The sequence below is a fragment of the Delphinus delphis genome, chromosome 11 (genome assembly GCF_949987515.2).
Source record: "Delphinus delphis chromosome 11, mDelDel1.2, whole genome shotgun sequence".
NCBI lineage: Eukaryota > Metazoa > Chordata > Mammalia > Artiodactyla > Delphinidae > Delphinus > Delphinus delphis.
In genome coordinates this window covers 31,161,330-31,186,212 of record NC_082693.1, presented here as the reverse complement: position 1 = coordinate 31,186,212, position 24,883 = coordinate 31,161,330, and the positions used below count along the sequence as shown (strand labels likewise).

At 36.5% G+C, this 24,883-nt stretch overlaps 1 protein-coding gene across 1 annotated transcript in view; it reads right to left on the bottom strand.

Annotated features, from left to right (window-relative positions):
• Nucleotides 1–13,754: 13,754 nt before the first annotated feature.
• Nucleotides 13,755–24,883, bottom strand: part of LRRK2 (leucine rich repeat kinase 2) — a 153,818-nt gene continuing 142,689 nt past the window's right edge. Inside the window, exons 48-51 of the mRNA XM_060024585.1 lie at nucleotides 23,385–23,537; nucleotides 21,908–22,120; nucleotides 20,024–20,091; nucleotides 13,755–15,536 (exon numbers count right to left, since the gene is read on the bottom strand). Of these exons, the coding sequence (XP_059880568.1) occupies nucleotides 15,415–15,536; nucleotides 20,024–20,091; nucleotides 21,908–22,120; nucleotides 23,385–23,537 (556 nt within the window). The 3' untranslated portion in view covers nucleotides 13,755–15,414. The remainder of the gene's footprint in view (nucleotides 15,537–20,023; nucleotides 20,092–21,907; nucleotides 22,121–23,384; nucleotides 23,538–24,883) is intronic.

Sequence of the window (24,883 nt, the reverse complement as noted above, 5' to 3'; positions counted from 1 at the left end):
ACCTTACGTTTGGTAGTGTATATATGTCCATGCCTCTTTATCGCTTTGTCACCGTTTACCCTTCCCCCTCCCCATAGCCTCAAGTCCATTCTCTAGTAAGTCTGTGTCTTTATTCCTGTTTCACCCCTAGGTTTTTCATGACATTTTTTTTTTCTTAGATTCCATATATATGTGTTAGCATACGGTATTTGTCTCTCTCTTTCTGACTTACTTCACTCTGTATGACAGACTCTAGGTCTATCCACCTCATTACAAATAGTTCAATTTCGTCTCTTTTTATGGCTGAGTAATATTCCATTGTATATATGTGCCACATCTTCTTTATCCATTCATCCGATGATGGACACTTAGGTTGTTTCCATCTCTGGGCTATTGTAAATAGAGCTGCAATGAACATTTTGGTACATGACTCTTTTTGAATTATGGTTTTCTCAGGGTATATGCCCAGTAGTGGGATTGCTGGGTCATATGGTAGTTCTATTTGTAGCTTTTTAAGGAACCTCCATACTGTTCTCCACAGTGGCTGTATCAATTTACATTCCCACCAACAGTGTAAGAGGGTTCCCTTTTCTCCACACCCTCTCCAACATTTATTGTTTCTAGATTTCTTGATGATGGCCATTCTGACTGGTGTGAGATGATATCTCATTGTAGTTTTGATTTGCATTTCTCTCATGATTAGTGATGTTGAGCATTCTTTCATGTGTTTGTTGGCACTCTGTATATCTTCTTTGGAGAAATGTCTATGTAGGTCTTCTGCCCATTTTTGGATTGGGTTGTTTGTTTTTTTGTTATTAAGCTGCATGAGCTGCTTATAAATTTTGGAGATCAATCCTTTGTCAGTTGCTTCATTTGCAAATATTTTCTCCGATTCTGAGGGTTGTCTTTTGGTCTTCTTTATGGTTTCCTTTGCTGCGCAAAAGCTTTTAAGTTTCATTAGGTCCCATTTGTTTACTCTTGTTTTTATTTCCATTTCTCTAGGAGGTGGGTCAAAAAGGACCTTGCTGTGATTTATGTCATAGAGTGTTCTGCCTATGTTTTCCTCTAACAGTTTGATAGTTTCTGGTCTTACATTTAGGTCTTTAATCCATTTTGAGCTTATTTTTGTGTATGGTGTTAGGGAGTGATCTAATTTCATACTTTTAACATGTAGCTGTCCAGTTTTCCCAGCACCACTTATTGAAGAGGCTGTCCTTTCTCCACTGTACATTTCTGCCTCCTTTGTCAAAGATAAGGTGACCATATGTGCGTGGGTTTATCTCTGGGCTTTCTATCCTGTTCCATTGATCTATCTTTCTGTTTTTGTGCCAGTACCATACCGTCTTGATAACTGTAGCTTTGTAGTATAGTCTGAAGTCTGGGAGCCTGATTCCTCCAGTTCCTTCTTTCGTTCTCAAGATTGCTTTGGCTATTCGGGGTCTTTTGTGTTTCCATACAAATTGCAAAATTTTTTGTTCTAGTTGCGTGAAAAATGCCAGTGTTAGTTTGATAGGGATTGCATTGAATCTATAGATTGCTTTGGGTAGTAGAGTCATTTTCACAATGTTGATTCTTCCAATCCAAGAACATGGTATATCTCTCCATCTATTTGTATCATCTTTAATTTCTTTCATCAGTGTCTTATAATTTTCTGCATACAGATCTTTTGTCTCCTTAGGTAGGTTTATTCCTAGATATTTTATTCTTTTTGTTGCAATGGTAAATGGGAGTGTTTTCTTGATTTCACTTTCAGCTTTTTCATCATTAGTATATAGGAATGCCAGAGATTTCTGTGCATTAATTTTGTATCCTGCCACTTTACCAAATTCATTGATTAGCTCTAGTAGTTTTCTGGTAGCATCTTTAGGGTTCTCTATGTATAGGATCATGTCATCTGCAAACAGTGACAGCTTTACTTCTTCTTTTCCGATTTGGATTCCTTTTATTTCCTTTTCTTCTCTGATTGCTGTGGCTAAAACTTCCAAAACTATGTTGAATAACAATGGTGAGAGTGGGCAACCTTGTCTTGTTCCTGATCTTAGTGGAAATGCTTTCAGTTTTTCACCATTGAGGATGATGTTGGCTGTGGGCTTGTCATATATGGCCTTTATTATGTTGAGGAAAGTTCCCTCTATGCCTACTTTCTGCAGGGTTTTTATCATAAATGGGTGTTGAATTTTGTCAAAAGCTTTCTCTGCATCTATTGAGATGATCATATGGTTTTTCTCCTTCAGTTTTTTAATATGGTTTATCACATTGATAGATTTGCGTATATTGAAGAATCCTTGCATTCCTGGAATAAACCCCACTTGATCATGGTGTATGATCCTTTTAATGTGCTGTTGGATTCTGTTTGCTAGTATTTTGTTGAGGATTTTTGCATCTATGTTCATCAGTGATATTGGCCTGTAGTTTTCTTTCTTTGTGACATCCTTGTCTGGTTTTGGTATCAAGGTGATGGTGGCCTCGTAGAAGGAGTTTGGGAGTGTTCCTCCCTCTGCTATATATTGGAAGAGTTTGAGAAGGATAGGTTTTAGCTCTTCTCTAAATGTTTGATAGAATTCGCCTGTGAAGCCATCTGGTCCTGGGCTTTTCTTTGTTGGAAGATTTTTAATCACAGTTTCAATTTCAGTGCTTGTGATTGGTCTGTTCATATTTTCTATTTCTTCCTGATTCAGTCTTGGCAGGTTGTGCATTTCTAAGAATTTGTCCATTTCTTCCAGATTGTCCATTTTATTGGCATAGAGTTGCTTGTAGTAATCTCTCATGATCTCTTTTATTTCTGCAGTGTCAGTTGTTACCTCTCCTTTTTCATTTCTAATTCTATTGATTTGAGTCTTCTCCCTTTTTTTCTTGATGAGTCTGGCTAGTGGTTTATCTATTTTGTTTATCTTCTCAAAGAACCAGCTTTTAGTTTTATTGATCTTTGCTATTGTTTCCTTCATTTCTTTTTCATTTATTTCTGATCTGATTTTTATGATTTCTTTCCTTCTGCTAGCTTGGGGGTTTTTTTGTTCTTCTTTCTCTAATTGCTTGAGGTGCAAGGTTAGGTTGTTTATTCGAGATGTTTCCTGCTTCTTAAGGTGGGCTTGTATTGCTATAAACTTCCCCCTTAGAACTGCTTTTGCTGCATCCCACAGGTTTTGGGTCGTTGTGTCTCCATTGTCATTTGTCTCTAGGTATTTTTTGATTTCCTCTTTGATTTCTTCAGTGATCACTTCATTATTAAGTAGTGTATTGTTTAGCCTCCATGTGTTTGTATTTTTTACAGATCTTTTACTGTAATTGATATCTAGTCTCATGGCGTTGTGGTCAGAAAAGATACTTGATACAATTTCAATTTCCTTAAATTTACCAAGGCTTGATTTGTGACCCAAGATATGATCTATCCTGGAGAATGTTCCATGAGCACTTGAGAAAAATGTGTATTCTGTTGTTTTTGGATGGAATGTCCTATAAATATCAATTAACTCCATCTCATTTAATGTATCATTTAAAGCTTGTGTTTCCTTATTTATTTTCATTTTGGATGATCTGTCCATTGGTGAAAGTGGGGTGTTAAAGTTCCCTACTATGAATGTGTTACTGTCGATTTCCCCTTTTATGGTTGTCAGTATTTGCCTTATGTATTGAGATGCACCTATGTTGGGTGCATAAATATTTACAATTGTTATATCTTCCTCTTGGATCGATCCCTTGATCATTATGTAGTGTCCTTCTTTGTCTCTTCTAATAGTCTTTGTTTTAAAGTCTATTTTGTCTGATATGAGAATTGCTACTCCAGCTTTCTTTTGGTTTCCATTTGCATGAAATACCTTTTTCCATCCCCTTACTTTCAGTCTGTATGTGTCTCTAGGTCTGAAGTGGGTCTCTTGTAGACAGCAAATATATGGGTCTTGTTTTTGTATCCATTCAGCCAATCTGTGTCTTTTGGTGGGAGCATTTAGTCCATTTACATTTAAGGTAATTATCGATATGTGTGTTCCTATTCCCATTTTCTTAATTGTTTTGGGTTCGTCATTTGTAGGTCCTTTCCTTCTTTTGTGTTTCTTGCCTAGAGAAGTTCCTTTAGCAGTTGTTGTAGAGCTGGTTTGGTGGTGCTGAACTCTCTCAGCTTTTGCTTGTCTGTAAAGGTTTTAATTTCTCCATCAAATCTGAATGAGATCTTTGCTGGGTAGAGTAATCTTGGTTGCAGGTTTTTCTCCTTCAACACTTTCAATATGTCCTGCCACTCCCTTCTGGCTTGCAGAGTTTCTGCTGAAAGATCAGCTGTTAACCTTATGGGGATTCCCTTGTGTGTTATTTGTTGTTTTTCCCTTGCTGCTTTTAATATGTTTTCTTTGTATTTAATTTTTGAGAGTTTGATTAATATGTGTCTTGGCGTATTTCTCCTTGGATTTATCCTGTATGGGACTCTCTGTGCTTCCTGGACTTGATTAACTATTTCCTTTCCCATATTAGGGAAGTTTTCAACTATAATCTCTTCAAATATTTTCTCAGTCCCTTTCTTTTTCTCTTCTTCTTCTGGAACCCCTATAATTCGAATGTTGGTGCGTTTAATGTTGTCCCAGAGGTCTCTGAGACTGTCCTCAGTTCTTTTCATTCTTTTTTCTGTATTCTGCTCTGCAGTAGTTATTTCCACTATTTTATCTTCCAGGTCACTTATCCATTCTTCTGCCTCAGTTATTCTGCTATTGATCCCATCTAGAGTACTTTTAATTTCATTTATTGTGTTGTTCATCATTGCTTGTTTCATCTTTAGTTCTTCTAGGTCCTTGTTAACTGATTCTTGCAATTTGTCCATTCTATTGTCCATTCTATCTCCAAGATTTCGGATCAACCTTACTATCATTATTCTGAATTCTTTTTCAGGTAGACTGCCTATTTCCTCTTCATTTGTTAGGTCTGGTGGGTTTTTATCTTGCTCCTTCATCTGCTGTGTGTTTTTCTGTCTTTTTATTTTGCTTATCTTACTGTGTTTGGGGTCTCCTTTTTTTTTTTTTGCAGGCTGAAGGTTTGTAGTTCCTGTTGTTTTTTGTGTCTGTCCCCAGTGGCTAAGGTTGGTTCAGTGGGTTGTGTAGGCTTCCTGGTGGAGGGGACTAGTGCCTGTGTTCTGGTGTATGAGGCTGGATTTGTCTTTCTGGTGGGCAGGTCCACGTCTGGTGGTGTGTTTTGGGGTGTCTGTAGACTTATGATTTTGGGCAGCCTCTCTGCTAATGGGTGGGGTTGTGTTCCTGTCTTGCTAGTTGTTTGGCATAGGATGTCCAGCACTGTAGCTTGCTGGTCGTTGAGTGAAGCTGGGTGCTGGCGTTGAGATGGAGATCTCTCGGAGATTTTTGCTGTTTGATATTATGTGCAGCTGGGAGGCCTCTTGTGGACCAGTGTCCTGAAGTTGGCTCTCCCACCTCAGAGGCACAGCACTGAGTCCTGGCTGCAGCACCAAGAGCCTTTCATCCACAGGGCTCCTTAATTTGGGATGATTCGTTGTCTATTCAGGTATTCCACAGATGCAGGGTATATCAAGTTGATTGTAGAGCTTTAATCCGCTGCTTCTGAGGCTGCTGGGAGAGATTTCCCTTTCTCTTCTTTGTTCTCACAGTTCCCAGGGGCTCAGCTTTGGATTTGGCCCCGCCTGTGCGTGTAGGTCGCCGGAGGGCGTCTGTTCTTTGCTCAGACAGGTACGGGGTTAAAGGAGCCGCTGATTCGGAGGCTCTGGCTCACCCAGGCCAGGGGGTAGGGAGGGTCACGGAGTGCGGGGCGGGCCTGCAGCGGCAGAGGCCGGCGTGATGCTGCAGCCTGAGGCGCGCCGTGCGCTCTCCCGGGGGAGCCGTCCCTGGATCCCGGGACCGTGGCAGTGGCGGGCTGCACAGGCTCCCCGGAAGGGCGTGTGGCTAGTGACCTGTGTTCGCACACAGGCCTCTTGGCGGCGGCAGCAGCGGCCTTAGCGTCCCATGTCCGTCTCTGGGCTCCGCACTCTTAGCCGCGGCTCGCGCCCGTCCCTGGAGCTCTCTCAAGCAGCGTTCTTAATCCCCTCTCCTCGTGCACCAGGAAACAAAGAGGGACGTAAAAGTCTCTTGCCTCTTCGGCAGGTCCAGACCCCTCCCCGGACTCTCTCCCGGCCAGCCGCGGCGCACCTACGCCCTGCAGGCTGTGTTCACGCCGCCAACCCTAGTCCACTCCAGGCGCTCCGACAAAAGCCGGAGCCTCAGCTCCCAGCCCCGCCCGCCCCGGCGGCGAGCAGACAAGCCTCTCGGCTGGTGAGTGCCGGTCGGCCCGATCCTCTGCGCTGGAATCTGTCCGCTTTGCCCTCCGCACCCCTGTTGCTGTGCTCTCCTCCGCGGCTCCCAAGCTCCCCCACTCCGCCTCCCGAAGTCTCCACCCGCGAAGGGGCTTCCTAGTGTGTGGACACTTTTCCTCCTTCACAGCTCTCTTCCGCTGGTGCAGGACCCGTCCCTATCCTTTTGTCTCTGTTTAGTTTTTTCTTTTGCCCTAACCAGGTACGTGGGGGGTTCCTTGCCTTTTGGGAGGTCTGAGGTCTTCTGCCAGCATTCAGTAGGTGCTCCGTAGGAGTTGTTCCACGCGTAGATGTATTTCTGGTGTATCTGTGGAGAGGAAGGTGATCTCCGCGTCTTACTCTTCCGCCATCTTCCCGGAAGTCCTAGATTTTTATTTTATTTTTTTTGGTCATGCTGCGTGCCTTGTGGGATCTTAGTTCCCCAACTAGAGATTGAATCCTGGCCACGGCAGTGAAAGTGCAGAGTCTTAACCCTGAAAGTGCAGAGTCTTAACCCCACATTTTTAAATCATGGTGCTATAGAATGAATTGTGATCCCTCAAAAATTCATATGTTGAAGTCCTAATCCTTAGTACCTCAGAACATAACCATATTTGGAGATAGGCTCTTTAAAAAGGTAATTAAATTAAAATGTCATTAATGTGGGCCTCAATCCAATACAACTCATGTTCTTATAAGAAGAGAAAATTTGAACAGACATGTGTAAGACAATCTGAAGACACAGGGAGAAGATAGCCATCTATAAGCCAAGGAGAGAGGACTAGAGCAGTCCCTTTCCCCACAGCCCTCAGAAGGAAACAACCCTGTCAACACCTTGATCTTAGACTTCTAGCCTCCAGAACTGTGGGAAAATAGATCTCTGTTGTTTAACCACCCACTCTTTGGTACTTTGTTATAGCAGCCCTAGCAAACCAATACAGATGACCTCTCAACAGATCACTTCCAGATCTGCCTTTGACCCATAATTTCTTCTGAGTCTTGGATCAGCATTCACAACTGCCTACTGAACATTCCCATCTGTATGTTTTACAAGAAGCTGAAATAAATGTCAAAAATGAAATAATCATCTGCCCCATAGCTGCTACGCTTTTCTACTTTCCAGTATGTCTTAATACTCAACACTCTAAGCTTAAAAGTTCAGAATTATTTTACATGTATAGTCTTAATTGTAATGTTAAAACTGAGTAAGGCAGTATGTGGTGATGTTAACTAGAAATGAGTGATACATTTCATTACCTATGAATCATTTATTCCTTATCAAACCATATGCCCTACTGACACTTGACAGACTGGGGAAAAAAAAATTAAACCCAAAGAGATAAGAACTCCAGAAATTTATGAAAATTTTTAGCATATGTTTTCAGGGCAATGTTACCTCATTAAGTGCAAGTAATTAGTGTGACCTCTTTTTAAATTGAGAGATAACATGCATGAGTAAGTAAATAAAATATAAATGTGTAATCTAAGAAATTGTTATACAACAAAACCCCATCTAATCAACAACTAAGTCTAGAGATAGAACATTTTCCAGCATCCTAGAATCCCCCACCTGCCTGCTTCTCAATCATAATTCCTTTCCTCCTTTATAGAGACGATCACTCTCTTGACATTTGTAATCACCATTTCTTTACTTGCTTATAGTTTTGCCATCTATCTATGCATCCTTAAACAAGAGTTCAGTTTTTCTTTTCATTTTTGTATGAATGGAAGCTTACTGTGTATATTCTTTGTGTTTTGCTTCTCTCACTCAGTGTAATGTTTGTGAGAATCACCCAGGTCTTTTTATTTGACATTCTGTCTATGTGGAGATATCTTTTAATTTATCTAAATTTAGATTCTCAAGGTTTCTTGTATAAAAGATTGGTATCTTTCATCAGTTCTAGCCAGTTCTTTGCCATTATCTCCTCAAACACACCTCTCCCCTATTCCTCTTCTGATAGTCCAATCAGACAAATGTGAGAAATTCTTACTCCATCCTACAAGATTCTTGACTACTCAGTATATATGTTTGATCTATTTTGCTATCCCTGCTGCATTACAGAAAATCTCTTTGGATTTATCTTCAAGTTTATTAACTTTTTGTTCACCTGTCTAAAATGCTATTAAACTCATCTATGACACTTTTAACTATAATTATTATATTTTTCCTTTTTAGAAGTTCCACTTGATTCTTTTACAAATCTCCTTAGTCATAATTATGGTTTCCTGACCCCTGAAGAAATTGTCAAGTTTATCTTTGTTTCAGATTCTGTTTCACAATTCTACAATAATATTTGGACTCTTAGACAGCCTCTGAGTTGATCCTGAAGCTTCTCTCTCATGTTGTCTTCTTTTCTTGTAGGCTTTGTTTATTAAACTGTACACTGCTTATTATCTTGAAAAACTTATTTATGTTATTTAAGAGAAAGGATAAATATCTATTCCTCCAGAGAATATGTAAGTTTTCTTTTTCCAGGCACCTAATCAATACCAGTGGAACAGCTTTCAATAGTCTCTTGATGTTTTTTGGAAACACATGTCATGTAAATTTGGTCTGTAAATCTATTACGAATTCAGAGTTACAATATCTCAGATTCTTTTATAACCACCTTGCTATGCTCAGCACCAACACAATTTTACCTGGAGGGAGAGGCTGCAAATTGTGGGATGAGTGAAGTCTGGTTTACCTTTATTCGAAGAGTATACTTCTTTGGGGTTACAGCTTTATTTGAGGAGTGAATCTACAAGTAGACTCCCCATGTTGGGTAGGACTTCATTTATGTCTTCTGTCCCTATAAATCCTTCAAAACCTCACCTCAATTTCACCAGAATTAACAAATTCACTCAAGCAATTGGTTGTTTACACATGTATTTATTACTTTCAAAATATATCAGAATTTTAGTTATCAACCATAGATGTTGTTCATTGCCACCCAGGATCCACTCCCCCAGTTGCTGGGAAGGTTGTAAACTTATCTGACAGCCTGCTCCTAGAGATGCCTCTGCTGAAAGTGTTGAAATGCCCAAGGTTACTCTGCCTTCTTCAGGTATCCCACATCTAATAACTGGCCTGGGGCCCTCACCCCAACCTAGGACAACCCTAATGTAGAAGCTTCACAGGTCTCCATGAAGTTAACTGAGGCCCTGTTATGTTTGTGACAACACTCAATTTCTCCTTTTACCCGTTGTGCTTGCTTCCCCCCTGCTCCTCCCAACCACGTGTGGATTCAGGGAGCACAAACTGATGAACTTCCTGCACAATAATTTCTATCTCAGAGTCTGCTTGCCAGGGAATCTCGCTTGCGACATCTTTTTGCAACTGATTTTATGTTAATTCAATTCTTGTGAGAGAATAAACTTGTATGATTTCAGCCCTTTAAAATTAAATGATGACCTTAATGATGTATGGGCCCTTTTATGGTCAGTTTTGTAAATGTTCTTTGCATTTGAAAAAAAAGGGGGGAAGGATAAATTAGGGGTTTGGGATTAACATATACACACTACTATATATGAAATAGGTAACCAACAAAGACCTACTTTATAGCACAGGGAACTATACTCAATATCTTTTAATAACTTATAATGGAAAAGAATCTAAAAAAGAATATATATGTGTGTGTGTGTGTGTGTGTATACACATATATATATATAGCTGAATCACTTTGCTATACACCTGAAACTAAGACATTTTAAATCAAAGTTTATTACAAAATAAACTTGTAACTTTGAGAGCTTATGTATAAGTTTGTTAATTCAAGATATTAAATAAAATATCTAGAGTGAAAAAAACACATACGGTAAAGATATTGGTTGCCATGTTCTTCATATGTCCATCATGTCAGTTATTCACTGTGCTGTTCAAACCTCTGCCCTCACTCATTTGTTCTTCTTCTGTCTAGTTGCTCCATTATTGAGAGAGGTATGTTAAAATCTTTCACTCTGTTGTCTAACTATTCCTTGTAGTTTTGCTAATTTATGCATACCATCTTACGGAAAAACCCAAATGAACTTTTTGCCAACCCAATATTTGAGAATATGTGATTATATAAATTTTAATGCATATTGTGCATATAAATTTAAAATTTATGTCTTTACGGTGGATTAAACATTTTGCCATTATGAAATAATCCTCTATTTCTGGTATGATGTTTGCCTTTAAGTTTTTTTGTCTGACATTAATATTGCTGCCTTGGCTTCATTTTGGTTATTAATTGTATATATGTATTTCAACACTTAAATATACTTAAATTTTAGACGTATCATATAATGCACACATGGATTTTTATTAAGTCTCAAAATCTTATCAAGTGGATCATTTAATTCATTTACATTTTATTTAAGCACTGATACATTAGGTTTTATACCTATGAACTATTTTTTATCAGTCCCCTTTTTTTGTTTCTATTTAGTCATTTCTTACTTTCATTTGGATTGAAAAATATTTTGTAATTTATTTTTTCCCCCTCAACTAATTTGGGAATTATATACTCTGTACTTATTCTTTTAGTGGGTACTCAAGAATTGACACTATATACATTGTCAATATATACATATATATCTAACAAAATCTAAAGACTTTGCTTTCTCCCTAGCTAATTCCAGGACTTTAAAACACTTTTCATTTAATTAATAGCTTGGGTGATTTTTTAAAAATAATATAGATGATGCGAATTTGGGTTGTAACTCCAGGAAGGATGACTTATGGGCCTTCCCAGAAGCTTGCTGTCCCCAGTAGGGGAGGATGGGACAGTTCCGCTTCTCGCTTATGGAGACGTATCCCTTCATGTTCCAGCCCAGTGGGAATACCTGTCTATATTTGATTCCTGACCTTGGAGTGTGTTGGGATTTGTCCTTTGTCCTTCAATCCTTTTGAAGCTGAGAAAACTGTCGCTATGTTCACTAGGATCAGCAAATTCTCACAGGAAAAACAGCTTTGGTGTTCTGCTTAAGTCTTTGTCTTCACCTTCACTTTAATTTCAGCTTGATACTTCTACGCCATCTTACCAGATCTTTTCCTTCTGTTTACCTAGGCTTTTTAGTTTTCAGCAGATGGACTTCTCCAAATCATTGCCAACTGGAAACAAAACCAAAGCCAATTTGTTTTCATACTACTTTTATTAACACAAAGTCAGTTTCTCCCAGCTTCCACTAAATAAATGCTAAGCAAATATTCAAAGCATTAGTTTGACAGGATGCCAAGTTACTAGCTTTCTCGATCTCTGATACCCATGATATATAATCCAGAGGCCGTAGTCTGTCACTCAAGTAACACAGCAGAATGAATAATCAGCAGAATATTGGCTCCGTCTACCAGCTTCAGACGTCAAAATTCACCTTTCTCTCATCAACAAATATAAAGCAGCTAACAGTTCTTTTAGGTTTGGGGATAAAAGTGATAAGAATATGCTTCTCACAACAACTGTATGTGATAGTATTTTTGTCCCTTTTGACATCTGAGGACATTAACATGAAGACAGATTAAGCAACATGGCTGGCACAAGGAGATGGGGTCAGGCCCAGGAGCCCAGAGCATATCTCCTAACTTCTACAAATTTTTTGAATCTGACACATAGAACAAAAAAAGAAATTTTAAAAGATTAATTCTGCTGTGTGTGTAAACTTTCAAGGGAGATTTTTCTACATGTTTTTGACAGGTAGGCCTTCAACTAGGGATTGAAGACAGGTTGACTATTTCTTTACTTTTTCCATTATGTGCAATTCTGCTATAAAAATCTCCTTCAGTCACTGTTTCAAGTTATGTCAGTTTTCTCTCTTCCTATTTACATTACCTTGAAAATGTAAAAATTACTTGAAGGAACAATTAAATAATTTATAGACCAATTTATATCATGACATTTAGAAAGTAAGTCAACACCTGGAGAACCATATTCTTTAATATAAAGTCAATAAACCAAAAAGTGGAGGTAAAGAGTAAAATGTCAATAGTTATGGATGAAGGACAACTTATTTATCTGTAATTGACACATACTAATTATCTTTATGGAACACCAAAATGTACAAAATAATTGAGGGCATTTTATGAAAATGGGATTGAGTTGACTTAAAAGACTAACATTTCACTAAGGGTATTGCTACATATTGTTACTACTTGTGTTTACTTTTGAAATAAATATATATCAGTGAAGACATTCTATTGTATGTGGCTGAATTTATGTTCATCTTTGAAATAAAATCTCTCTCGCTAAACAAAGATACTCCCACCTTTATTCAAGAATTCTAGTCACATAAAACTGAAATGATCTCATTTATTTTATAATCTCCTACTGCAAGAAGAAAGAACTGTCCAGAAATTATCAGAAATTCATAGAATGTTTTGAATGCCAAATTAAATTTCCCATATATAATTATGTGCCAGGAGCATTGTGCTAGCCAGTAATGTAGCTCAAACATAGTGGATATGAAACAGATAATTTTTTTAAAAACCCATATTGTAGGAGGGGAAGGGAGCAAAGAGATGTTGAGTGTAATACATGGAAGTTACATAGAAAAAATAATTCTGTGCTAAGGCAGAAGAGTTTTCATTGGATGATCTTCCACCACACCGCTCTCTCTACTCCCACTCCTACCCCACCCCCCAACAACAAAAAATCAGAGTAATCTCACTCCACTCTGTACACAAAACATTACCCAGCCCAGAATAGGGATGTACCATCTGGAAATCAGCAGCCACAGGCAATTCATTGGAGGAGAGAAAATCATAAACCCTATCAAGTACACTGATCTTCATATTAAAAAATTAAGTATGTCCATAGTTAATACCATTGACAGAGTTGCACTTAATATGCTTATTTCAGTAAATACAGAAAAAAATCCTGTTAACTCTTTGCAAGTACCACTTTCATTTTGACACGAGGAAATCCCCTTGCTGTAATAGGCTGACATGGAATTTAGACCAATGTAGGATAGAAAAGTAAATCAGTAAGCAGCAATAGAACTGACAAGAAGGCAATCTTTTTTGCTACTTCTGTTCTGTTTCATCAATATATCTTACCGTCCAGATGAAAAATAAATAGTTCACACATAATCAATAATGCCTGCCAGAATTAGATTCAGAGAAGCTCCCTTTTCTTTATATCTAAACTTCCCTCAAAGTATATTTTCTGTTAAGATAAATGCTTATGTTTTGATAATGATTAGCAGTTTACACTAGGGTTCAAATCAGAAAAAAAAATTAAATGACTATTTTTTTAATAAATCGGTTGTTCTAAAGTCATTTTTTTAACAGTACTCAAGAGTGAACCATTCTTCTTAAGAAAATTTTTATGAGAATTTGAAAATAGAATGCATTATGCCCATTGGGTTTTATCCCGAGATCCTGACAACTAGTTGTACTATAGAAAATTGAATAAAGCTCCAGGAGAATACTTCAGTTAGCAACTTCTATAGCGGAATGTCACATACACAGATGAATACAAAGTTTAGATGGATTACAGACTTATATGTGAAAAATAAAACATTATCACAAAGTTTTAAAATTCACAAACATGCTTTAAAAAATGTTTATTGCTTCATTTAAATACAATGTTCATTTACCTATTTCTCCATAATTGTCTTTGGCATATGAATACAAAGTAACAATGAGAAATATCACAGGAACAAATAGCTCCATCATTTCTGACTTTTTTTTGAACTACACAACAAATTAAAATATAGGTCCTCTGAAAAATGGAGAACCTTTCAGGGTTAAGAATTTAGTAATTACCCTTAATATAAAGAAATTTAGTCTTCATATAATAAAATTCTCAGTTTTGAGATTATTAAATGGGCTAGTTATCCTATCATAGGGAATTGTTTGAAATTATAAATATTGGCCAGGGTCAACAGATTTACCAAAAATGTATTTTCTTAAAGCAGAAATGACATTTAAATGGTTACCTAGGTACTCAGCCCCGATACTCCTACCATGGGAATTTTTTTTAAACAATTTAAGTATAATTTAGAAGACTAGGTTAACAGGTACAATTATAGCTAAAGCTCCTTTCTTCTTCAGCAAACTGGTATGTTACATTCTTGTCCCAATGGTCTTAGTGGGAGTTGTAGAATTCTATAATTCTGAAAATAGTTTCTACCTGAATGATGTAGAATTTGCAGGGTCACAAATTTAGGAAGAAGAGTAGAAACATTTGGAGTGAAGAAAATTAGGAACAAGTAGCCAGTGGTCTGGCTTAGCACTTAGAATCAAAATTAAAACATAAAAATATCACTTGAAGGACTGAACATTTTATTTACACCAATTATAAAACTTCAGGGTTCCATATTCAAAGGCAGAGTTGTAATATAGGAAAAGAGAGTGGCTATGTCTTTCTTGGAGAGGAGGATTTTGACAATATGTTGGTTTCTTATCAGCACGTTTCATGGCATTTTCTTTTAGATAAAGTGAAGTTGTATGAGATGCACTGCTTGCATCAGGAACAAAAAGAACTCACATCCCAACAAAGGGCTTTATTAGTGCAAATTCACTGACTATTTACAAGCATATATGATAACTTCATTTAAAAGCAATCTAAGAAGGAATGTATTACATGTAAAACTGTTCTAACATTTTTATTCTATTTTATAGAATATCTAGAAAGTAGTCCAGCAATAGACCTGTCAATCACAGAATGTAAAATAAAGTTTACCTTCATTATGAGTAACAAAACAAAAAATTATCCACTTTGTAAATTTCACTACGAGTACTGCAATTAAGTACTTTTTTGATTTCCTTTCATTACTTAATCCACAAGATTAATTAGGATATATAAGAAACATTAATTTTATACATTTTTACAAAATAAAACCTATAAACAGTCCTTCATATACACAGTAGCAAACAGCAAGTAGTGGAAATACCCTTTTTTTTTTTTTTTTTTTTTGGCGGTACACGGGCCTCTCACTGTTGTGGCCTCTCCCGTTGGGAAGCACAGGCTCAGGACGCGCAGGCTCAGCGGCCATGGCTCGCGGGTCCAGCCGCTCCGCGGCATGTGGGATCCTCCCAGACCGGGTCATGAACCCGCGTCCCCTGCATCGGCAGGCGGACTCTCAACCACTGCACCACCAGGGAAGCCCTGAAATACCCTTTTTATATATAAACATTTTTAAAAGAATATTTACAAGATAATAATTTTCCCATCCAAAGACAAAGATTTCCAAGATCTCTCTTATTCAACAGATATTCTTCTCATTTTTTCAGCTAATTCTTTTCTCACTCCAATATGTTTTTCTAAATTTTTCACTTCATGTGGAAGATTGATGTCCCAAACAGACAAGCAGGACTGTATCTCTAGAAAATTAAAAAACAAATCATGTTTCAAAGATCTGCCATGAGACATTTTTATTTTACTTTTTGTTAATTTATATTTAGTTGCCTTAGACAAATGTGTATGTGTGTGTGTGTGTGTGTGTGTGTGTGTGTATGTAAATAATGTACTAAATTATTGCCATTTATAAGAAATTACATTTGGAAAATGTTTAAAATACGTTCTATAATGTATTTTGTTCTATAACTATTAAACTTTAATAAGTGTGGACCTTTAATAACCTATAACACTTCATTTTCTGAAAGAAATAAAGATTTTTCAAACACTGTTCAAAATCAGACATAATATGGATAGAGGTAATATGTAAGGAAAAATATCCACATTTAGTTTAGGTTTGAGCTAGTTCTCATTTTATAGTGGTTGAAATCTCTATTTCACCTGAAAAATAAATACTTAACACTGCTAAATAACTAAAACTTAATTTTAAAGATTTATATCTAAATTATTTGCACTATAACATAAGGCAAATACTAACAGCCATAAAAGGGGAAATCGACAGTAACACATTCATAGTAGGGGACGTTAACACCCCACTTTCACCCATGGACAGATCATCCAAAATGAAAATAAATAAGGAAACACAAGCTTTAAATGATACATTAAACAAGATGGACTTAATTGATATTTATAGGACACTCCATCCAAAAACAACAGAATACACATTTTTCTCAAGTGCTCATGGAACATTCTCCAGGATAGATCATATCTTGGGTCACAAATCAAGCCTTGGTAAATTTAAGAAAATTGAAACTGTATCAAGTATCTTTTCTGACCACAACGCCATGAGACTAGATATCAATTACAGGAAAAGATCTGTAAAAAATACAAACACATGGAGGCTAAACAACACACTACTTAATAATGAAGTGATCACTGAAGAAATCAAAGAGGAAATCAAAAAATACCTAGAAACAAATGACAATGGAGACACAATGACCCAAAACCTGTGGGATGCAGCAAAAGCAGTTCTAAGGGGGAAGTTTATAGCAATACAAGCCCACCTTAAGAAGCAGGAAACATCTCGAATAAACAACCTAACCTTGCACCTCAAGCAATTAGAGAAAGAAGAACAAAAAAACCCCCAAGCTAGCAGAAGGAAAGAAATCATAAAAATCAGATCAGAAATAAATGAAAAAGAAATGAAGGAAACAATAGCAAAGATCAATAAAACTAAAAGCTGGTTCTTTGAGAAGATAAACAAAACAGATAAACCACTAGCCAGACTCATCAAGAAAAAAAGGGAGAAGACTCAAATCAATAGAATTAGAAATGAAAAAGGAGAGGTAACAACTGACACTGCAGAAATAAAAGAGATCATGAGAGATTACTACAAGCAACTCTATGCCAATAAAATGGACAATCTGGAAGAAATGGACAAATTCTTAGAAATGCACAACCTGCCAAGACTGAATCAGGAAGAAATAGAAAATATGAACAGACCAATCACAAGCACTGAAATTGAAACTGTGATTAAAAATCTTCCAACAAAGAAAAGCCCAGGACCAGATGGCTTCACAGATGAATTCTATCAAACATTTAAAGAGCTAACACCTATCCTTCTCAAACTCTTCCAAAATATAGCAGAGGGAGGAACACTCCCAAACTCCTTCTACAAGGCCACCATCACCTTGATACCAAAACCAGACAAGGATGTCACAAAGAAAGAAAACTACAGGCCAATATCACTGATGAACATAGATGCAAAAATCCTCAACAAAATACTAGCAAACAGAATCCAACAGCACATTAAAAGGATCATACACCATGATCAAGTGGGGTTTATTCCAGGAACGCAAGGATTCTTCAATATACGCAAATCTATCAATGTGATAAACCATATTAACAAACTGAAGGAGAAAAAACATATGATCATCTCAATAGATGCAGAGAAAGCTTTTGACAAAATTCAACACCCATTTATGATAAAAACCCTGCAGAAAGTAGGCATAGAGGGAACTTTCCTCAACATAATAAAGGCCATATATGACAAGCCCACAGCCAACATCATCCTCAATGGTGAAAAACTGAAAGCATTTCCACTAAGATCAGGAACAAGACAAGGTTGCCCACTCTCACCATTGTTATTCAACATAGTTTTGGAAGTTTTAGCCACAGCAATCAGAGAAGAAAAGGAAATAAAAGGAATCCAAATCAGAAAAGAAGAAGTAAAGCTGTCACTGTTTGCAGATGACATGATCCTATACATAGAGAATCCTAAAGATGCTACCAGAAAACTACTAGAGCTAATCAATGAATTTGGTAAAGTGGCAGGATACAAAATTAATACACAGAAATCTCTGGCATTCCTATATACTAATGATGAAAAAGCTGAAAGTGAAATCAAGAAAACACTCCCATTTACCATTGCAACAAAAAGAATAAAATATCTAGGAATAAACCTACCTAAGGAGACAAAAGACCTGTATGCAGAAAATTATAAGACACTGATGAAAGAAATTAAAGATGATACAAATAGATGGAGAGATATACCATGTTCTTGGATTGGAAGAATCAACATTGTGAAAATGACTCTACTACCCAAAGCAATCTATAGATTCAATGCAATCCCTATCAAACTACCACTGGCATTTTTCACGCAACTAGAACAAAAAATTTTGCAATTTGTATGGAAACACAAAAGACCCTGAATAGCCACAGCAATCTTGAGAACGAAAAAAGGAACTGGAGGAATCAGGCTCCCTGACTTCAGACTATACTACAAAGCTACAGTTATCAAGACGGTATGGTACTGGCACAAAAACAGAAAGATAGATCAATGGAACAGGATAGAAAGCCCAGAGATAAACCCACACACATATGGTCACCTTATCTTTGATAAAGGTGGCAGGAATGTACAGTGGAGAAAGGACAGCCTCTTCAATAAGTGGTGCTGGGAAAACTGGACAGCTACATGTAAAATATGAGATTAGATCACTCCCAAACACCATACACAAAAATAAGCTCAAAATGGATTAAAGACCTAAATGTAAGGCCAGAAACTATCAAACTCTTAGAGGAAAACATAGGCAGAACACTCTATGACATAAATCACAGCAAGATCCTTTCTGACCCACCTCCTAGAGTAATGGAAATAAAAACAAAAATAAACAAATGGGACCTAATGAATCTTCAAAGCTTTTGCACAGCAAAGGAAACCATAAACAAGACCAAAAGACAACCCTCAGAATGGGTGAAAATATTTGCAAATGAAGCAACCGACAGAGGATTAATCTCCAAAATTTACAAGCAGCTCATGCAGCTCAATAACAAAAAAACAAACAACCCAATCCAAAAATGGGCAGAAGACCTAAATAGACATTTCTCCAAAGAAGATATACAGACTGGCAACAAAGACATGAAAGAATGCTCAACATCATTAATCATTAGAGAAATGCAAATCAAAACTACAATGAGATATCATCTCACACCAGTCAGAATGGCCATCATCAAAAAATCTAGAAACAATAAAGGCTGGAGAGGGTGTGGAGAAAAGGGAACACTCTTGCACTGCTGGTGGGAATGTGAATTGGTTCAGCCACTATGGAGAACAGTATGGAGGTTCCTTAAAAAACTACAAATAGAACTACCATATGACCCAGCAATCCCACTACTGGGCATATACCCTGAGAAAACCAAAATTCAAAAAGAGTCATGTACCAAAATGTTCATTGCAGCTCTATTTACAATAGCCCAGAGATGGAAACAACCTAAGTGCCCATCATCGGATGAATGGATAAAGAAGATGTGGCACATATATACAATGGAATATTACTCAGCCATAAAAAGAAACGAAATTGAGCTATTTGTAATGAGGTGGATAGACCTAGAGTCTGTCATACAGAGTGAAGTAAATCAGAAAGAAAAAGACAAATACCGTATGCTAACACATATATATGGAATTTAAGAAAAAAAAATGTCATGAAGAACCTAGGGGTAAGGCAGGAATAAAGACGCAGACCTCCTAGAGAACAGACTTGAGGTTATGGGGAGGGGGAAGGGTGAGTTGTGACAGGGCGAGAGAGAGTCATGGACATATACACACTAACAAACGTAGTAAGGTAGATAGCTAGTGGGAAGCAGCCACATGGCACAGGGATATTGGCTCGGTGCCCTGTGACAGCCTGGAGGGGTGGGATAGGGAGGGTGGGAGGGAGGGAGATGCAGGAGGGAAGACATATGGGAATATATGTTTATGTATGACTGATTCACTTTGTTATAAAGCAGAAACTAACACACCATTGTAAAGCAATTATACCCCAATAAAGATGTTAAAAAAATAAAATAAAATAAAAAATAAATTATTTGCACTATAAAGAAGCTACCAATTAAAAATGCCTAAAGTTTTATAGCATATGTAATATTTACTGTAAATGTATAAACACATAATATGTTATAATCATTCACATCATTGCACTCTGCTTGGAATCCAGTATATCCTATTAAACATTACCTTTTTGATGTTGCATACCTTCAATACTCTTCCGGTTATACCCCAAAACCAGCATGACATTTTTAAGGCTTCCTTTATAAAAAAATAAAAGTTTTCTGTTAAAGCAATATAATAAGTTGGACTTCAAAGAGTACAACTGTTCATATTTAAGACACAAAAACCTTGGAACTTAACTTACAATTCCATTATTTATGAGATCCCTCAACTATACTGAATAAAAAAACTCTCCAAGATGACCAGAAATTTTTTAAAGTTAGAAAATTTGTGATCTACTCCTTTTTATCATTCTTATTAATTGTGTGAATCTGAGAAAATAGCTTAACCTTTCTGCAAAATGGGTTCAATATTTATACAGTACCCCTCCAGCCAAAGTTATATGTCGAAGAGATAGTGTGTGCGAAAGTGCTTTGGATACTATAAGGCACTGGTCAAATGTGAAGCATCTGGATAGAGAGTTGCATGGACAGATAATATACTGATACCCTGTCACATAACCATACTTTATTCTCAAGTCATTCAATAATTTATTCAACAAATATTTATCAAAAGCCTCTATGTACTAGGCCCTAGGCTAGGCCATGGGAATACAAGGGAACAAACACAAGCAGAGCCAACCCACATGGAGTTTACGGTCTAGTGAGGAGATTAGTTACTACTCAGTAACTAAGTTAACTAGGCAGAAGATGAAACCACACACATAAAACCTTGAGGTAGGGTGAAGCATAGTATTTAAGAGGGACTGAATGTTCTTCTAGACCAGAAAGAGCAGAGAGGAATATGGCAAATGATAAGGGCTAGAGAACTACAGTGAAGCCAGATCATGCCATACATTGTACAATAAGTTTAAATTATTTAAAAAATCAATAAAACCCATTGAAATCTCACTATAATGTCAGTAATGAACAACCATTTGGATGCCAAAGTATTGGGCTGGCCAAAAAGTTCATATGGAAAAACCCGAATGAACTTTTTGGCCAACTCAATACATACAAATTAAATTAAAGGATAAAACAACCTTGGTGAGTAAGACTAGAGGGACGACCCCCTGCACACCTACTACTTTGCTGGTGTGGACGTGTGTCCTGGTAGTCACCAGTCACTAGGAGCACCTCATTCTAACTCCTGTGCAACTCTGACACCCATTCATGGACAATGGGTGAGGTTGAGGAGAAACATTTATCTCAGCCCTTAATATATTCCTGTAAAAGGAATTTACTATTCTCTTTACCCTGTTAAACATTTTATTTCTCATTTGCTAAAGCTACATTAACTCTAGTTTTGCAGAACTTAACCCCATTTTTGTGATCAACTCTATATATACTAAGTCTATTCCCTAAAGCAAATAGTCAAAAGAAGATAGTTAAGTGTGAGTATCATGTGCTATCATGATTTTTTCATACTTAAGTAGAAAAGGAGTAACAAGATAAAACATAAAAGCTTGAGTAAAACATTATGATTTGTCAATATTTGTAAATTGTGAAGTTCGGCATATATTGCTACAAGAATATAAATTTATTTATAGAATGAAAAACTAGTAGGAAGCTTAAACTATGATCAAAATAAACACCTGTTTTAATTTCTTTGGTCAAAAACTTAAAAATACTCAACATTATATGTTTTTCTCTTAATTATAAAGAACAAAGAGAAAGTAAGACCCAAATTTAGTGTCAGTTAGAATAATCTGCTTCTCTTATGGGACTAAAAACATCAATTCCCTCCGTGTTTTTAAGGGCCCTATTCAAAATACATCCTGCAAAATTTCACTGTGAACTTCTGAGACACTTCACATGACGCTGGAAAGTGAAGAGAAAACTTAAATTTAAAATAAAAACATATTTTTATAGTCTTAGAGAATATGAAAAAAAAGATCTAAAGGAAAGAAACTTGCCTAACTGTGCAGTCATCATGGCCCTAACAGAATCACAAAAGCTGTGAATTATACAGATGATTCGACGAGCTGAAAGATCAAGGAGTAAGATATGGCCCCCCCCAGTCCCTATCCAGAGGGCAGTGTTCTTCTGGAGGCAGAGAGTTTTCACTCTCCCAGAATAAGACATTTGGTGTTTCGCTTCCTTGTTTGCTTTGACCAGCTCCTCCCTAAAAACCGTAAGGAAAGTATGCATTAATACGTTTTTCAGAAATAAAGAGATAAAAAAAATGTGTGTCTCTTTCTGTATATACAGACACACACACACATATATAACATTTTAAATTATGAATACATGACAGCATACATTACATACTATTAAAATTGTACAGAACTAATTTTGCTAAATATAGTATGTCAAAGAGTCACGTTTTACTACATAAAGCATAAATGACCAAAGATAACATAATTGTCTCCTAACTTCAAGAAATTCTGAAATAAATAAGATAGATACAATTTTTATTAATAAGCCTATGTAATCCAGCAAAAAAAAAAAAGAACCAATTTGTCCAATATAAAGGAAAAAAACGTTAGTTTCAAAAGGTTTTTATGAAGTCTAAAAGTTATAGAGGAAAATAAAATTATAATCATCTACATGTAAAAGATATGAATACAAACGACTGAATTTTTCACTGAGCTAATGAGTAATTCATGACAAAAATGAGGTATCCAGAAGTAAAAGAATTTCATGAAGTAAGGGACCCTTTACCAGGCAGAACTGTCAGCTCTTCTGAACATAAATTTCCTCACCATCCAGAGAAAAACTAAGAAGGTGTTAGGAAAGTAAACTCTGAAATCTAATTTTATGGATACAGTATATAATCTAAATGTTCTCCAGCAGATAAAAAAATCTATACTGTAAAACCAGAACAAAACTATGAAGTATCTAGCAAATAAGGCTGGCAATGGTCCTGTGTGCCAGCAGCAGCAAACAAGGGATGTGCTTGATGGGAAGTCTCCGACACACTGTATCAGACTGAGCACTGCGGCCTCAGTCTGGCATCTTGATCTTCCCTCCTTAGTGCACTGGTCAATCCAGTACATTTTTTCACCCATATTTTATATTGTTTTGTGACTTTTTCTTTGTAATACCTTAAGGAAACCATATCTATTATGTGCCTATTTTTTTTTCAAAAATGAAATTTGTTGGATACCAACAGATGGTGCTGAAAAGCATTAACAATTTTGTTTCTGAGGGTTGTTTGTTTTTTTTTTTAACATTTTTCCATTTAGAAGTAGAAAGGAAGAAAAATAAGCCATACTTCCTCTCTCTGTGAAATATGAAGTGTAAGGACAGCTCTTACAGGCATAAAATAAAGAACCAATGACACTGTACCTACAGTCAACAACATATTGTACACTTAAAATTTTGTTAATTGGGTAGGTCTCATGTAGTATTCTTTTCACAATAAAATTAAAAAAATAATAATTTACTTTAAAAAGTGCACACAGTCTATCAGTTCACAGAGTTTTTCAGTCTTCTTGTCCCATACTTCCACAAATGGGCTATTTTTCTTAGCAACATAAAGAGCCGTGTCTACCACCACTGCTATGATGTTGGAATCACTGAAAGATGCATAAGAAAACCTAGGGGGAAAGAAAAGAATGTCATTTCATTTTTCTAGTATTTCAAAATATAATGCAACCTTATTATGTTAGCTCTTAATGCATATAAAGGATTAACACTATTTTGAAAAAGAAACAGGCTAGAGTATTTGGCAATTATTTCATATTATCCCCTAACCATTCTGAATAGAATACTTTGCGAACAAAAGTCCAGGACCAGAGAGCTCCACAAATGAATTCTACCAATCATTTAGAGAAGAGTTTTAACATCTATCCTTCTCAAAATATTTCAGAATATTAGAGGAAGGAATGCTCCTGAATTCATTCTATGAGGCCAGCATCACCTCAATACTAAAAACCAGACAAAGAAAACACATAAAAAAGAAAATTACAGGCCAGTATCACTGATAAACATAGATGCAAAAATCCTCAACAAAATATTAGCAAACCAAATCCAACAATACATTAAAATGATCATATACCATTATCAAGTAGGATTTAACCCAGCAATGCAAGGATTTTTCAATATCCACAAATATCCACAATATCCACAAATCAATCACACCACATTAACAAACTGAAGAATAAAAATCATACGATCATCTCAATAGAGGCAGAAAAGGCTTTTGACAAAATTCAACATCCATTTATGATAAAAACTCAACAGAAAGTAGTCATAGAGGGAACATATCTCAACATAATACAGGCCATATATGACAAGCACATAGCTAACATCATTCTCAATGGCGAAAACCTGAAAGCGTTCCCTCTAAGATCAGGACCAAGACAAGGATGCCCACTCTCGCTACTTTTATTCAACATAATACTGGAAGTAGACACAGCTATCAGACAAGAAAAAGAAATAAAAGGAATCCAAACTGGAAAGGAAGAAGTGAAACTGTCACTGTTTGCAGATGACATGATACTATACATAGAAAATCCTAAAGTTGCTACCAGAAAACTACTAGAGCTCATCAATGAATTCACTAAATTTGCAGGATACAGAAATCTGCTGCATTTCTATACACTAACAACGAACAATCAGAAAGAGAAATTAAGGAAACAATCCCATTAACAACTGCATCAAAAAGAATAAAATAACAAGGAATAAACCTACTACAGCAGATAAAAGAGCTGTACTCAGAAAACTGTAAGACTCTGATGAAAGAAACTGAAGATGACACAAACTGATGGAAAGCTACACTGTGTTCATGGATTGGAAGAATTAATATTGTTAAAACGACCATACTACCCAAGGCAATCTACATATTCAATGCAATCCCTATTAAAATACCAATGGCATTTTTCACAGAACAAGAACAAATAATTTTAAAAATTTGTATGGAAATACAAAAGACCTGAATAGC